General features: G+C 45.3%; 1 protein-coding gene across 3 annotated transcripts in view; it reads left to right on the top strand.

Moving 5' to 3' along the window:
- Nucleotides 1–17591, top strand: part of rab27b (RAB27B, member RAS oncogene family) — a 125234-nt gene that overhangs the window by 95076 nt on the left and 12567 nt on the right. For all 3 annotated transcript variants that reach the window (XM_084325466.1, XM_084325465.1, XM_084325464.1), the window contains one exon: nt 7246–7417. In XM_084325466.1, the coding sequence (XP_084181592.1) occupies nt 7265–7417 (153 nt within the window). In that variant the 5' untranslated portion in view covers nt 7246–7264. The remainder of the gene's footprint in view (nt 1–7245; nt 7418–17591) is intronic.

Genomic DNA, 17591 nt, shown 5'->3' with positions numbered 1-17591 from the left:
CTCTGCTGGTCCGGTGTAGGTATCCTCCGGTGCGCGGTAGTGCACGGTTGAACTTGACGTTACTATCCTATTAGTACGCGGCAATAAATGCTCTATGTAGACGCACAATTACCCACTTCACGTGGTCTTTGACTCGTAATGAAGGTTTACTAATAAATAGCGAACGATACGTTAAACAAACGTATTAGGATAACACGAGACTCTATCTTGGGGCGATGCGAGCCCTACTCTGCCCACGTTGCGTAGTGGGGAGAGACGTCACTTGGATAACTGGAACTGAACGAGACTGAACGGGACAAGGGACTAAGAGGAGTTCTACATTTCTTGCGCCCTATTTATGTGCACGGTGAACAAATAGTACCATTCGTATTTCGGTAGCCGTATTCCTACGCGGAACCGGGGCTAGTTGGGACATGTTCGTCGGCACCTTTCAAGTCGGGTCTAGGGGGTAAGTCATTGGCGCCTAGGGGATCGCTTCCAATAGGAGAACGAATATTATGGTCTGTCCTGTAGACTAAAGGGATATTCCGTATATATGTACAAAGAATATACAAGGGATATCAAACGATATACAAATACTATACATGGGATCTCAGGCAATAAATATATATATTCGGTTTAATCTGACCCTTTGTAACAGCCGCCCCCTAATTAGTCCCACCTAATTAGCTAAGCAGAGACAGATTAACCGCACTGTCCACTACTCAATGTCCGTTGTGAGGGGTCGGGCAGTTCACAAAGTCAGGGGTCATGGTCGTCATTAGGCGAGTCGGGGAGCCTTGGCGACTCTATCAGCTTCGCCACGGGTCGGTTGTAGGTCCGCCCTTGGCCGAGCACTTCTGCCGCTCTGACCTTTCCGTCGGCACCAGTGGTCACTTTGCTTACGCGGCCGGCCGGCCACGCAGCTCGGGGTAGTGACTGGTCTATGGTCATGACGACTGGACGGGATGAAGGGGGGCTTAGGAGGAAGCGGGCCTGAGACCGCTTTGATCTGTGCTTGGCTGTGCTTTCTCCTCCTCCGTCTGTTTCTCTTGTTCGCTCTGTACCCCGTGTGAGGAGGGGCCGGTCCCGGCCGCCGCGTCAAGGAGTCGCTTGGGGTGCTGGGTTCGAGGTCAGCTACGTCTGGAGCGCAGCTGAGGGGGGTGGGGTTCCGAACTCCCTCTGGTACCCACGGTTCTCTCACGGGCCTCTTGCTTAATGTCAATAGCCTCTGCTGTACGGGGGAGAGGCCGGTGTCGCTCGCCTCTGTGTGTAGGCAGCTTGTAGACGTGGGTTGACTGTCAAGTCCGTAGAGGGGGCCTTGGAGCGTCCATCCCAGTCGGGTCTGAACCACGACCGGGCATCCTTTGGGTCCGACGTGGGCCGCCTCAATTGGGAGAATGAGGTCCGCGTGGTCGGAGCCGATGAGCAGGGTCGGTGTGGCGCCGTCGATAAGCGGTATAGGTAGTTGACGTAGGTGCCCATACTTAGCCATCAGCTGTGGGATGGGGTAGGTGTACTGCGACAGGCCTATGTCGTGGCTGGTGAAGACGTTACTTATACTATACTGCTTCTCGGGCTTGTCCACCGCTGCTATCTCGAAGGAGACCTTTTCACCCTTTATGGTCTTCTGGTCCCTTCTGATGGTGCGTATGGTCATCGTATCTTTGACACCTCGCAGGCCCAACTGGGCTGCTGCGGAAGCGAGGAGGAGAGTCTTCTCAGACCCATCGTCCAGGACGGCGTAAGTGTCCAGGACCTTGTCCTCATGGCTCAGGAGCACTCTGACCACTTTGAGGAGCACACGGGGGGTCCCGCTATGCTGGGGGTCTATGTGGAGCACTCCTGTCTCGGGTGGTGACGTAGACTCTATATGGTGCGAGTCGCACCTTGACTCCCAGTGTCTGCCGTGGCAGTCGGGACACCAGGGAGCGGTCTGGTGGAACTTTGGTTCTGGTGCCACCGCCTCGGCATGGTACATTACCGCGACGGGCCCACTCGGTTGTCCTGGCTGACGCTTGTTGATGTCATGCAGGACCTCCAGGTGGGTGCCACCGCACCTGCTGCACTTCTTTTTCAAGCGGCACTCAGCTGCTAGGTGGCTGCGCGCGCAGCGGAAGCAGCGGCGGTGGTCCTTGACCCACTGGCTCACATCATCCGTGGTCAGCTTCTTGAAGTCTTCGCACTGATAGAGCCGATGTTCTCCCTCACAGTACTGGCACTCAATCTTCCACTGGTCCTCTTTCGTCGAGGGGGTGTTGTGGTTCTGGTGCTGCGGTACTGATTCGGCTTGGTGCATAACAGTCACCGATCTTCGGCCATCGTTTACTCTCCTAGGTCCCTCTCTGGAGCTTGGTGTGCTCCGCACGAACGTATCCAATCGTAGGCTGCTGACTTCTCTCGCCAGGAAGTCGGCCAAGTCTAGGAGGGATGGTTCTGGACCGTTAGGATCACGGTGGTCTCTTTGCCGCCTGAAGCGCTCCTGTCTGGCGGGCGGCAGCTTCTCTAAAATCCTCTCGACGTTAGAGTTGGCGTATAGCTCGTGCATACCCTTTTCTCGTTGCGCTCCCAGCATCCCTACCAGGTACTGTACTTTTATAGACAGGTCGTCTAGTGAGCGATTGTCTGTTGCTGGGGGTAAGCGGTCAATATGCCTTATCTCTTCTATTACGTAATCCCATATACGTCCATATCTCTGGTCCAGCGCTGCTAGAGCCGCGGTGTATGGGGTCGTAGAGGTGGCATAGGCTAGCGCTATATTGTGCGCTCGGGGCACTTTCAGGTGCTGCAGTAATATTGCATACTTGTGGCGTTCATCAGCGACATCCACCATCATTGTCTCTAAGCACATCCGGAGCTCCGTATACTGTGCTCGATTCTCATGGGTGAAGTCTGGAAACGTCGGTGTGCCAATGTATGATGTCATGGATGACTGGCACATCGGTGAGCGTTGGGGGAGAGGCCTTTTAGGCGAGTCTCCTCTTGCGTGTCGTCTTGGGCTGGTACTTGGTGGGTACCGAAGGTCGGGTACCCAGGTGCTGTTCCTCGGGGCTGACGGTGCGTCAAACTCCCCCGTGAGTTGAGTCGGGGGTTTGTAGCGCAGGGCCTCGGGGCTGACTTCTGGGCTGTACTGGACCTCCTGGTCCTGAGTACGTTGCTGCTGGTCGGGGCTGTACTGGGCCTCCTGGGCCAGAGCACGTTGCTGCTGGTCGGCTTGACACTCCTCCTCCTCCTCTGCTAGGACCTGGAGTCTTCTGTTCAGTCTCTCGGCGTGGTCCGGTTCTTCCCGGTTGCTAGGTCTCGTATGGACCGGCCGGGGAGGGGGTTCCGAGACGTGGACAGGATCCTCCTGTTGGCGGGGTCCCGGGTCGCTTCGTCGGGTAGGGGAATGTGTCCTAGACCCATGTCTTGACGATCTCTGGGAGCTCCGTGCGGAGTGAGGGGGTGTCGCCATGGCAACCAGTTTGTCCATCAGCTCCGCCTGCAGCCGGTCGCGCTCTGCCTCGCGCCGGGCATGGGCTGCGTCGCGCGCGGCTTCGCGCTGGGCATTGGCGATGTCGCGCTGCGCATTGGCGCTGGCCTGGGCAGCGTCGCGCTGTGCGTTGGCGACGTCGCGCTGGGCATTGGCGCTGGCATGGGCGGCGTGGAGCTGTGCATTTGCGACGTCGGCGCGGCTTCTCTCGATGTTCTCTTCTGTCTGGAGGCGTCTGGTCTCCAGTCTTATTCGGTCGTCTTCACTCCTTTGTTGCGCCTGGAAGCGCTCTCGCTCGCCTGCAAAATGTTCGCGCTCGCACGTCTGTTGCGCTTGAAGTCGATCGCGTTCGGTGGAGGCTGCCAGGGTGGCGATGAGTGCCTGCGCCAGCATCTTGTCCGCCTCGCTGGGGGAAGACGCCGTTCGGGGCGATCGGCTCCCGGCAGTACTTGTTGGAGATCCGTTCTCCGGTTGCGTACCGAGGAGATCCGTCTCCTGGGTGCGCGTCTCTTTAGGGTTGTCTTCCTCCCGGAGCTGATCGGGGACTATTTCTTCGGTATTGTCTGGGGGTAAAGTCGTGTCAGTTCCCTCCTGGTCCCCACCGTGAGCTTGGTCAGTTACATTAGAACCCACTAGGGCCTCTGTTGGCGGGGTAGCCTGGTTGTTAGGGTCGGACATAATTTTACTTTCTACTTTTTCCGCGTTTAACTTCCCTTTAAAGCTAGGTATTGGACTGACAGAGTATGCCTCTAGATAGGGAGGTGGCTGCCGTCTGCGCTGCGGGCGATCTAGCTTAGGAGAACCGTTTGTGGAGTGTTCGTCATCGGCCATGTCAATATTAATATTATATTAATATTACGCTAATTATTATCCGGCTCGAAGGACCAATTGTAACTGAGGGGTACAATTCCCTGACTGTATTAATCAAGTATTAGTATCATTAAACTACTACCGTGTATGTACATTACTGGCCTTACTGTACACAAGTATATTAGATGACAACACTTCCACAATGAAACGGTTTCCACACAAATACTCGTTTAGAATATTTATTACATAAAGAATATTATATTACATTACTTTGGTGCGCTTATAAGGCAAAGAATGTACGTAAGTAAATCAATATGGAATGTTAGGAATTAGATCTGGTATTCTGGGGAGGGGGGGTGTACTACCGGTTGTAAGCCAGCAGGGGGAGGCAATGCTCTATGAAAGTCAATGGTCCACGGAGGCGATCTTACTCCCTGGAGCAGCGGGGAAAGGCAGCCTGGTCCCAGGGTGCGCGCCGCGTAGGTGAAAGCCGTGGAGCCTCTGGTACGACAGAGACGGGCTCGAGTGATGGTCTCACGGGCAGGTGTAGATCCCACAGTAGCAGTGGGGTAGGCGGTTCTCTGCTCCAGCAGCTTGGTCAAAGCAATGAAGAATAATAATCCTTGCCGGAAAGTGGCTCTGCTGGTCCGGTGTAGGTATCCTCCGGTGCGCGGTAGTGCACGGTTGAACTTGACGTTACTATCCTATTAGTACGCGGCAATAAATGCTCTATGTAGACGCACAATTACCCACTTCACGTGGTCTTTGACTCGTAATGAAGGTTTACTAATAAATAGCGAACGATACGTTAAACAAACGTATTAGGATAACACGAGACTCTATCTTGGGGCGATGCGAGCCCTACTCTGCCCACGTTGCGTAGTGGGGAGAGACGTCACTTGGATAACTGGAACTGAACGAGACTGAACGGGACAAGGGACTAAGAGGAGTTCTACATTTCTTGCGCCCTATTTATGTGCACGGTGAACAAATAGTACCATTCGTATTTCGGTAGCCGTATTCCTACGCGGAACCGGGGCTAGTTGGGACATGTTCGTCGGCACCTTTCAAGTCGGGTCTAGGGGGTAAGTCATTGGCGCCTAGGGGATCGCTTCCAATAGGAGAACGAATATTATGGTCTGTCCTGTAGACTAAAGGGATATTCCGTATATATGTACAAAGAATATACAAGGGATATCAAACGATATACAAATACTATACATGGGATCTCAGGCAATAAATATATATATTCGGTTTAATCTGACCCTTTGTAACAAGTAGTATATATATATATGTAATAATAAGCCTTTATATTGACTTCAGGAGGTCGGGGGTCAAGGACTACAGCCCCCTCAGCATCGACGGGGCACCGGTTGAGAGAGTCAACAGCTTTAAGTACCTCGGAGCCTACATATCCGAGGACTTGACATGGACCACACACATTGACAGTGTTGTGAAGAAGGCACGACAACGCCTCTACTTCCTCAGGCGCCTAAGGAAGTTCCAAGTCAGTCAGAAGATCCTTAAGAACTTCTACTCATGTACAATAGAGAGCATCCTGACTGGCAACATCACCTCCTGGTTTGGGAATAGCACTGCACAAGACCGAAGCAGACTACAAAGAGTGACACGTTCAGCCGAACGCACAATCGGAGGGGGGCTCCCCACCCTCCAGAACATTTACAACAAGCGGTGCAGGGGGAAGGCTAAGAGAATTATTAAGGACTCGAGCCACCCGAACAACTGCCTCTTTGAACTGCTGCGGTCAGGCAAGCGATACCGGAGTCTCAAGGCGAGCACAGAAAGACTCAGAAGAAGCTTCTATCCCCAGGCCATCAGGCTGCTTAACGAACAATGAACACTACACAACAACAACCATCAAACGCACATAGCACACACATCCACACGCACACACTCACCTTAAACAAACACACTGTAGCACCCACTCCCCACACTTTATAGCACACACTCACTTTAAACAAACACACTGTAGCACCCACTCCCCACACTTTATATTTATTGATGAAGGATTGCACTACAACTCGTACACCTTACTGTAAATTGTACCTAAATTGTACCTCATCCCATTTCTGCATTTCTGCTTTGCACTATATAATATTGTACATTAGTACACTGCATAGTATTGTATATTATATGGTAACTCAGTTACGTCTATTCTGCATCGAACATTGTACATATGTCTATACTGAACACTGTGACCTCATTTTCTACTTCTAATTTACATGCTATACTATGTTATTTGATACTATCTTGTCTAGCACAGTCTCTGGAGCGTAACAGTAAGAAGCATTTTGTATGAAAGTATTCTGTACTTCTGTATGACAACTATTAAAGAAACTTGAAACTTGAAAACAGATGTACCATACCTTTGGGTTCCTAGCGGCTAGTATTATGACTCATAGTGGACTATGATTATTGTCTTAAGCTCCTTGCCATCCGTGTCTCTATATACATTTACATTTAGTCATTAATCCAAAGCAATTTACAAGTTCTGGTAACAGGTCAGCGGGAAGGGTACAACTCTGGCAGCTAAGTAACCATGTTCTTCAAACAGTGTTGAACTTGGGTGCTACAGTCTTGAGTGCATAGTAGTAAAGACATATTAGCATAGTAGGTAGTAATGTAGTCAAGGAAGATTATTTAGTAGCAAAGTGCAAGATAGTAAAAGAAGATATTGATTGAAGTGCGTTTTTAGTCGACGGCGGCAAATTGGTTGGGTTTCGGCTGTCCTGACTGTGGTGGGAAGTTCGTTCCACCATTGTGGAGCGAGGACTGAGAATAGCCTGCTTCTCTTTGATGACCCCCCCCCCCCCCTCCCCCCCGGAACTCTGATAGGAGTGGGTCTGAGTCTGAGGCGGCCAGAAGATGTAGAACGTAGGGGTCTTGAGGGTGTGTATACTGTATATGTGTCGGTATGTGTATATGCTGTGTATTTAATCGGCCTTTTCTATTTGTTTCTTCAGGTTCCTAGCGGGTAGCACTATGACTGATGGGGACTATGACTACCTTATAAAACTCCTGGCCCTGGGAGACTCTGGGGTGGGAAAGACCACCTTCCTCTACCGCTACACAGACAACAAGTTCAACCCCAAGTTCATCACAACAGTTGGCATAGACTTCAGGGAAAAGCGAGTGGTGAGTAATAATAACCCTTTTATATTTAGAGTTGCTGGTTCAAGTATTGTCGATGTGGCCCCTGAGCATGAGCATGTACTTAGAGTTGAGAGACCACGCTCACGTCAACTTATTGTAAAAATAGATAATATGACATTTTGCTCAAAAATGTTGGTTACAGTTCTTGGCATATTGTGGGTAGGGTTGCCACGGTGATGTGGAATTTCCCATAACTAATAAACTCATGACAACACTGGTATTGCCGGTGCCACCGGACATTTCTGACAATATCTGTAGAGCGCTTACTTTGATCTTTAACAACTGTTTTTAATTCCTCTTCAATGATTCGTATCCATTTGTTGGACAGATAGTGTTGGTTAGGTTAAAAAATAAACCAACGTACAGTAATACCTTCTGTCACTTTTCTATCTGTTCATTGACGGACAGACCAATATAGCTGCAGCCTTATTTAGTGCATTGCACAAACATACTGTTGCTGGTCTGGACTGGTCCTCTGAGCTCCTCTCCAGTCAAACATACTGTTGCTGGTCTGGACTGGTCCTCTGAGCTCCTCTCCAGTCAAACATACTGTTGCTGGTCTGGACTGGTCCTCTGAGCTCCTCTCCAGTCAAACATACTGTTGCTGGTCTGGACTGGTCCTCTGAGCTCCTCTCCAGTCAAACATACTGTTGCTGGTCTGGACTGGTCCTCTGAGCTCCTCTCCAGTCAAACATACTGTTGCTGGTCTGGACTGGTCCTCCGAGCTCCTCTCCAGTCAAACATACTGTTGCTGGTTTGGACTGGTCCTCTGAGCTCCTCTCCAGTCAAACATACTGTTGCTGGTTTGGACTGGTCCTCCGAGCTCCTCTGCAGTCAAACATACTGTGGCTGGTCTGGACTGGTCCTCTGAGCTCCTCTCCAGTCAAGCTTTTGCTGCTTCATGGTTTAATTAGAGCCATATGAAATCCGTTTTATTTTTTTCCAAATTCCATTTTCTTTTTTTCCAAATTCCGTTTTTTCCGTTTTAATATTTCAGAATTCTGTATTTTGCTTTGTACGCTCATTTTACCATCAGAAATAGTGTCTGATAAGTGGGAATGAATAAATGTCCACAATTTAATAAGATATAACAGTCCATTTAATAGGGCTGTCTTAAATACTTTGAAGCTTCGAAGCTTCGTTCGATGGGCATGCATGGGATTCAAATATGAAAATAAAATTCGATTATTTAAAAAAAAAAAAAAAAAAGTATATACATTTTTGCAAAATCAACCCTGCCTCTCTTTGTTAACTACAACAAGCAATGCTGTTTGTTATTTAAGATGAGGTCGGACTCGGCACTGACAGATTTGTGTTCATTGTGCTGCTTTTATAAAGCCTCAAATGACGGCTTACAATATTTCATGAAAGCAAAGTGTTTTGTTTGTCTAAGATTTAAAAAGGTTTAAAACTTTACAGCACTGACAAAGTTGAACAAAGTGCTGTACAAGTCCCACAACATAAAAAAAAAAGTTAATTTTTTTTCTTCTTTTAGTTGATTCCATTTTTATTGCTCAATTCCGCGATTCCGTCCACGATTCCGTGATCGCGGATTCCATATGGCTCTAGTTTAATCCGAATAAAATTCTCTCCTTCAAGTGAAGTTAAAACTAAGTGAAAGTGAAACATAAAAATAGCTGCTGTCCACACATTAAGTTTATAATGTAGTCTTATTTACAGGCTTGATAACACATTTAGCTCCCTTGGTCGCGCTACTGAAACAGTATAGGAAAGAGGGATAACAGCGATGTTTATGAAGTACTTAGAGAAGTACTTACAGAAGGGAGCTGGGAATTTATTTCAATATGGGCACTGATATGCGAAAATTTACTAAATGGGTTTTATTTCTATAAATATTTTTTTTTATAATAACATACACCGGTGGGGCAAGTAGTGGATTCCTGAACACAGAGTAACTGGTTTCACAGACTACTACGGCAAGCCTAATTGCGGGGCAAATTTGTCTCAGATTCTCTAAAAGGGAATGTTAGTATTTCATTTAATTTCATTTCAAACCTTTATTTCAACTTGTGAGACACTGAGGTTACCCTCATTTACAGCAACAACGAGCTTACAAAACAAAGACACAGTTATCAGCAGATTCATACTACATAATAGGCACAACAAATAAGAATAAACAATAAAAATCAGCGAATACAGTTACAAGTCGACACACAGTGGTCGGAGATCATACTTTTAAATGCAGCAAGAGAAGGAAGACAAACTTCAGAGTCAGTTGGGCATTCTAGGTGTTGGAAGAACCTTCAGCTTCAGAGTCAGACGGGCTGTACCGAATGTAATTTTTTAACATTCAAAGCTTCTATTGAAGTATTAGAACGAAGCTTCGAATGTCTGTCGTCATATTTTATGACGTAATAAATGTTTTTATTTTTTTATATTCTCAAACTAAATCCTCAATTTGAATAAAGTGATTAATCTGATTAAATTAGTATTTTTTATTTTTATTAAATCAACTTTCTTTAATGAATATAACTCGTCAGTTTCGTCAACATAAATAATCCAATAAGGGCACGGTTGGTACGAAAGTGATGGTGACGTCTTGATGGAGTGCAGAGCGCCAAGTGGATGCAGATAGGCTACATCATTTATGATGAATGTTTTATTTACATGTTTATGACGAGTCATATACTATAATAGTATAATATTAGTGTAGCCTAATCTTTATCTGCAAATGTGAAGAAAACCCCCATTGGTTTAAACAGAATGAATAGACATGTCAAAATATATATATTAAACAAAAATTATTTAATTAAAAATTACAAATTCAAATGTTGATTTAGAATTCCACTGTCAACATTATGAACGAAGCTTCGAACTATTCAGTACAGCCCTAGAGTCAGTTGGAGGGCATTCTAGCTGTTGGAAGCATCAGTTTTCCCTAGTTCAGGAACTGAGCATAGTAGTTAGCATTCCTCATTGAAAACATGGGACAAGGCTAGCTGGAAGCTAACAATGCTAACATTCCATTCTAGGGAAGCTGTACAGAACACAACGGGTAGGAGAGGAGGAAAGATACAGGACATATCATCGCAAATGTTGTACCACTGGACGTGGGCCGTCTCTCTTTCCCTGACTTGTAGCAGTAGCATTAGTAGTAAAGGTTAGGTGAGAAGGGCCGTCTCTCTCTATCGCAATACAGAATCAAAATGTATAACTGTATCAATGATTCTCCTTGTCTCTGTCTCTTCCTGAGGTTCTTTCATTCAGTTTAACTGGTGGTATGGTATGGCTACTGCTATTAGCATCATGTTTAAGATTCAAAACGTAAAACATTTGAACAAATGCAAATGTGCATGACGTTCCCAGCAGGCACTATAGACTTTGACAAACTGAATGGACATTTTAAATAGACATACAGCATGCAAATACATAACATTAACTTCCAAAAACACTACACAGCTTTGTTTGGATCGGAAATATAAAAATTTTATTGAAAATGTGCAAACATTGAAAACGCCAACTTTTTGGGAAATTTGTAAATGTAAATAATGTTCTGTATCCACTCCCATTGTGTAAGCTAGCTAGCATGCTACAGGTCTCTCTCTCTCTCTGTAGGCTACTGCACACACATAGAGATGAGAAGAGTAGGCTACCTATCATTTTGTTTGATGCTGGGGAAGACTGCAAATAAGCTAATGTTCCAAAAGGTTGGCTTGTTCCTTTAACCATATATTAATTTAAAGGCAGCTTTATTGGGGGGGGGGGGGGGGGGGTTGTGTTACTGTACATTTTCTCACAAAAACGTTCACTTTTACTGCAACTGAATATTGGCCTCTTGATTTACTAATACTTGGTATCTGCCCTTGGAGAGTAGAGGTTGTGTAGTCTTCAGGAGTGTGGTCACCTTGGTGGTGTGTGTTACCCTGGCAGGTTTCATATGCTGTCAGCAGCGTTGCTTTAATCCCCCATGTCTGCTCTGGTGGCTGCAGTCTGGATGACTCATACGCTTGATAATTATTCTTCATCTCTTGTGTGAGTGAGAGAGAGAGAAGAGACAGAGGGAGAGAATGAGAATGAGAATTTACCTAGTCACCAAATGAACTACTGCTGAAGCTTTGAAGCCCAAATAAATGGTAATCGGGACAGCCCCGCAACCGACGGAGTACACAGATTATTCCTGGGTAACTAGTAGGGGTGTAACGGTACACAAAAACCACGGTACGGTACGTACCTCGGTTTTGAAGTCGAGGTTCGGTACAGGTTTTTGGTACAATGGGGGAAAGTTTGGCTTTCCATGTTCCACTCAGGTGTGATGTAGTATGCAGTAACTAATTGTACTTCTAGGGCTGTCAAACGAATATTCTATATTGAAAATAATAATCGACTTGTATTTTTTTTTTTTTATAATAATAATAATTTATTAGATTGTGAAAAAAAACAGCCCCCGGTGGGCGGTCGTTAGTGGTTAACATACCGTTGTATTCATTCGGTACACAGCCGTTCGGTAGGGTACGGTACACACTGAAACGGTTCGGTACCGATACGTGTACCTTTACACCCCTAGTAACTAGGTTGGTCTAAAGGTTGGAATATGAGTGTGGGTTCTGGCTACACAGAGATGTTCTTCATAGAACAAAGTAAAGTTGTATTATGCCTAGGGCCGGGTATAGCGGTGCCATCAAGGAATTAATCAAATCACGGTATTGAAAGATATTGTGAAAAACTATACTGAATTTAGATACTTGAATTGTCAAATGACATTAATGTTTGCATAATAAACTATCATTTCAAAATGACTGAATATTTACATAAAATGTTTCACATTTAGTCGAGATACAGTATGAGCTGTGTACTCCTTTTATGAGAAGCTATGGAATCCCTTCCCACATAGTTAATGTCATCAAACTGTTCTACACCGGCTTTTCTTGCACTGTGGGAACAAGCAACACCAGTTTTGAAGTATGATCTGGAGTCCTCCAAGGATGTGTGATGTCAGCATTACTTTTTTTTTATCCACTTTTTCTTCTCCTGTTTTTCTGTGTTTTTGTCGTCATGCCAATTCCCCCCTCCCCTTCCTGGTCGTTGCTCGCATGTGCCCCCCACTGGTCGGTCTAGGGAGGGTTGATAGATACTATCACATGTCCCCTCTGATACATGCAGAGTCAGCCAGCCACTTCTTTTCACCTGCCAGCGCGGGCCGTGGACTCTCATTGGTGAGGTGTAACGTGTGGGAGGTCACACTACCCTCACCATCTCCCTCCCTCGCTGTGCAGGCACCCTGACCGACCTGTAGGAGTCGCTGTTTACAACAACCAGAATACCACCCCACCGGCTTCCCTCCCGCTGACTCTGCCAATTGAGCCAGTATGACGGCCGGCCAAGCCGGAGGCAACGGTGGCAGCCGGATTCGATACCAGTGTCTCTCGCGTTGGTGACGAGCGCTTAGTCTGCTGCGCCACCCAGCCGCCCCCCATGTCAGCATTACTTTTCAACCTTACAATAGACTGGGTTATGAGGAGAACCACAGAAGACAAGGCAAGAGGGATTCGTTGGACCCTCTATTCCACCATTGAAGACCTTGACTTTGCGGATGACCTAGCCCTTCTGTCACATACACACACATACATCTCCAGGAAAAGAGAGACAGACTCCAACACTATGGCCATCAAGTTGGACTGATTGTAAACAACAATAAAAAATGTCATGCCCATCAACACCAATACACCAACACATATAACAATAGAAGAACAGGTCTTGGAAAATTCAGATCATTTCACATACCTTGGGAGCAAGTAAGGACATTCAAAACCGGATTAACAAAGCATACACAACCTTCATAAGACTTAAACAAATCTGTAAGTCAAGCCAATACAGCAACAAAACAAAACTCCGGATATACCAAAGCTGCATACTCGCAACACTACTATACAGTGCAGAATGCTGGAAAACCACAGAAAGCGACATCCATAAATTATCCACTTTCCTCACCTCATGCCTGCCCAAAATCCTGCGTATATTCTGGCCCAAGATCATCTCCAACAATAACCTCCTCAACATTACCCAACAAGATGACATGCACTGTATAATTAATAAACGAAGGTGGACCTGGATTGATAAGAATCCAGGGCCCTCATGCATCAACGTGTTCTACGCACAGATCTGTGCGTAACCCGTGCGTACGATCATTTCTAAGCAAAGAGTGGGATTCATCAACTTCAACTTGAACTTGACTTCGTGCTTACATCTACGCACATTTCGGACCTGGCGTACCTCGCGCCCAGTGGTAGAATATATTATTACAACAAGGAAATGAGCTTCTGTGCATAATAACACTGGATGTTCTATGAACCGTAGTTCATTATAGTTCATTGTAAAATAGCAACAGTAGTGTAATTATGGTCAAAACCCTATAAATAGCATTTGGAATAATAGATATTTCTCTCAGAATGAATGCAGCATGTCATATATGTTACGATGAATTGAAAATGGGGGACCCTGATGTAAACAAGACGAAAGTCTTTCTCTGGTCTGCATCCCCTTAACAATTGTATGTATTGAGCTGTACTGTACTGTACCCATTCTGCAATCTGTTAATAAAGTTCTCATTCATTCATTCATTCATGGTTTATATAGCGTTATCGGAATATACGGGGTGTAGGCTACTGACTGACTGCGCTCCGCGTAGCTTGATTGATTGATTGATTGAAAAGTTTATTAACAGATTGCAGAATGGGTACAGTACAGTACAGCTCAGTACATACAATTGTTAATTGGGGATGCAGACCAACTTTCGTCCTGTTTACATCAGGGTCCCCCATTTTCAATTCATCATAAATCATAAAGCTCAACTCGTTATTATTTTGCGCACAGACCGCCGAAACACGGGAACGTTTTGATTATATTTAAACGGCTTTACGTTAAACGAAACAAGTGGAATTTCGAAGCTGTAAGCAGAATAAGTCATATGAATATAGTGTTCTTCCCCCTTTTTACTGTACAAGAAAGAATAGAAAACGCATTGCAATGACACCATGCAGATAGTGGACAGACTATATGATGGAATTCAAGTTCATGTATTGAAAGGCAGGATACATCATACATGCAGTGAGATTCATTGTTCTTGTATATGCTCTCGTATTATATTGTTTATATAGGCTACCCAATACTGACATCAAAATAGATTGTAGTAGTATGCCTCTAGAAATAATGCAGCAGGTAGAAAATTGACGGGAGATCCATCGCGATTTGGAATAGAATTGAGGAGAACTTTAATCCGTGGGTATTAATCAAACAACACGGGAAAAGGCAGTCATATTCCAGCGCGGTCTTTATTAGCCGACAACAAAATAGATGCCTCTAAAAATCATATAGCCAATCGAACACAACTAATAAAGGCATTCATATTGTACAGCACGGTTATAATGACACACAACACAACCAACGCCAAACAGTGGTCAACGAACGGTCTTTATTAGTATTTTGAACTGTCCAGGCAGAATTGCAGCAATGGTCTTAGGGAGCCGTTGATATCTGACATCACCGTTTACAAATCCGCCTTTTATTTATCCACCTCCGTTACGAGGACCTCCACCTCGGTGTCTGTGTAGTTTCTCTTTTTCGTTCGCTTTGCCATCCTCCAACATTCCACGCACAGGGATTCCCTCATGGTATTTGAAGGGGAGGGCCTGACCATATTTGGTTGGTCGGGGCGGTTTTGGTATGCAAATACGTGAAAGCGTGCACGAGCTGCGGCGCAGGGCCAAGGTGGGATTCATCATGACAGGTGTGCGTAGAGCCTGCTTACGCACGTGTGATGAATGCCGACTTCCCTGTGCGTGCGCTAGTTCTAAATTCCGTGCTTACGTGTGGAAGTAGGTCAAGGTCAAAGTCCACGTTGATGAATGAGGGCCCAGGTCCATAAGAAATAAAAATAACAAAGAACAAACAAAGTCAAACTTTTTCTTTTTTTACATATTTGAAAAGGAGTGGGAAGAAGCATACACTTATTTAATCCCACCCCTTTTTATACTATATTATATTTACTAATAAATATTCAAAATATTCACTAATACTGATAAGGATAAACGCTCAATGAAGAAACCCAATCCCCTTGCTACACATGCTACTTAGTTTATTCAGAGGACTGAGAAGAGGGAAGAGAGGAGGGTGGTGACTCAATACCCAGGAGGACCACCCTCAAGAGCCAGACCAGGCTTATTGTGAGCTTTTCAACAAAATGATCAATGACTTAAAGGGGCACTTCACCGAAAAACAACACAGTTTTATTTTTCACATAATCTCACACATATCCCATTCCCAAGGCTCTAAACAGTTGTGTACACATTCAACAGTTATTGAGAGTTAATGAGTTTGTATCTCCTCCCATTATGTCATCAGAGGACACTAAATCCTTGTGTTGTATTAATTACAGCTCAATGAAATGATGTAGATGAAAATAATTTAGATAAGGATTGCAATAGGGATGGCTATTTTGTCTGATGACATCATGGGGGGAGATATTCAAACTCATTAACTCTCAATAACTAAATGACAGTTTAGAGCCTTGGGATATGTGTGAGATTATGTGCAAAATAAATCGGCGCTGAATGAAGTCCCCCTTTAACACTTTGAGTACCAGCTATTAGACGAAGCCGTCTGTAGCGAGGCCACCACTAGATAGATAGGGAACGGTCACCTTGTTTGTAGATACAATACTATGGCCCATTTGACATCACATATCTATCGTTCAATATGTGAAAAAGAATACATTTTCCCATCCATACGTTCCCGTGTTATACCGTGGTGAATATAAGTATGGTTTTAGAGCGGTCTAGGGTAATTCATGAAATGCTGAGTTAGAGCCCTATACGTCCATTCCACTATAGACGTTGCCATTTCTTGCCTGTATACGCTATTATCCCGAAATCAAATCTATATCATAGGTATTATGTTCCATCATGAATGCATGAAAGGGGGGGGGGGGGGGGTCATTTCTGATTATTCTATTGTCAGTAACGGCATTCGCATTGAACACTAAAAACGGTTATCAGCCTGATCTGTGTAAAAGCATTGCAGGATCAAGCTCAAATTGACGTCGGATCATTCTTACCTGTGATCGGGAGTATTCCAAAAATAATATTCCAATTGTTTGATCACCATCTGGTACATCGAATGCTTATTTGGCCCACGGCATAATCCACCACAACATATGGATCGGGGTTATTTGATGCGCTTCGATGGAACCGGCAGACCGGGTGCCCTCGCCCGACAAGGAAACATGAAACCGGAGACGTGTGGCCGTCCCACAGAGAAAGATACAAGGTTGCAAAGGGTGCTCAATACCGCCGTCTAGTGGGATGCGGCCGGTATTGCACCTTGGGGACCTCGGACTCATTCCATATGTTACAACAGGCTCCCTGGGTGGATAATGAATAAAAATATCGGGGAAAAAAAGGAATAACGACCCAGAAACAACTTCTCGTTTTTGGCACTGAACGACTTAGGCCCAGAAACGACTTTTCTCGTCTTTGGCACCCAAAGTGTTGAGGCTTGTTTGAGACGCAAGAGTAGCCAATTGCAGTCAGGCGAGCAGGCTTCAAGTCAGACATTGTGCAGGTTAATTTTGGTTTTGATATTAATGAAGAAGAATACTATCTATAACGCCTAACTACAACGTAAAAATCTATCTATTTAAATGAAAAATATCAAAAGCCGTATACATGCCTTGAATAGCCTACTAAGACCTTTTGGGTTTTTGACGTTATACATTTATTTTGACATTGCACAGAGGTTTATTAATGCAGCGTTCACCGTATAAGGCATTCAATTGTGAATGTCAGTAAGCTACTCGTAAAATGTGGTGTCAATTCATGAAGTGGAACCTATATTATTGGAATAATGATGAAGTAATGAATAAAATGTTTTATAAATGAGAAGGATTAGTTGAAAGTAAGAAGAGAAAAATAAAATCCTGGTGGGTGGCGACATAAGGCTTTTTTGAGCCAATTGGAGTTTTTGATCAAACCAAGTAATTTCCCATCATTCACAAGGTTCTGCAGTTGGCGTAGAGCAGCAGTAGCACCTTGCCCTGGAGACTCCGCCTTGCTCTGGAGACTCCGCCTTGCTCTGGAGACTCCGCCTTGCTCTGGAGACTCCGCCTTGCTCTGGAGACTCCGCCTTGCCCTGGAGACTCCGC

The sequence above is a fragment of the Notolepis coatsorum genome (genome assembly GCF_963971535.1).
Source record: "Notolepis coatsorum genome assembly, chromosome: 11".
Classification (NCBI taxonomy): domain Eukaryota; kingdom Metazoa; phylum Chordata; class Actinopteri; order Aulopiformes; family Paralepididae; genus Notolepis; species Notolepis coatsorum.
Note: the sequence above shows the minus strand (reverse complement) of the source record. Positions and strands in the feature narration are given on the sequence as shown.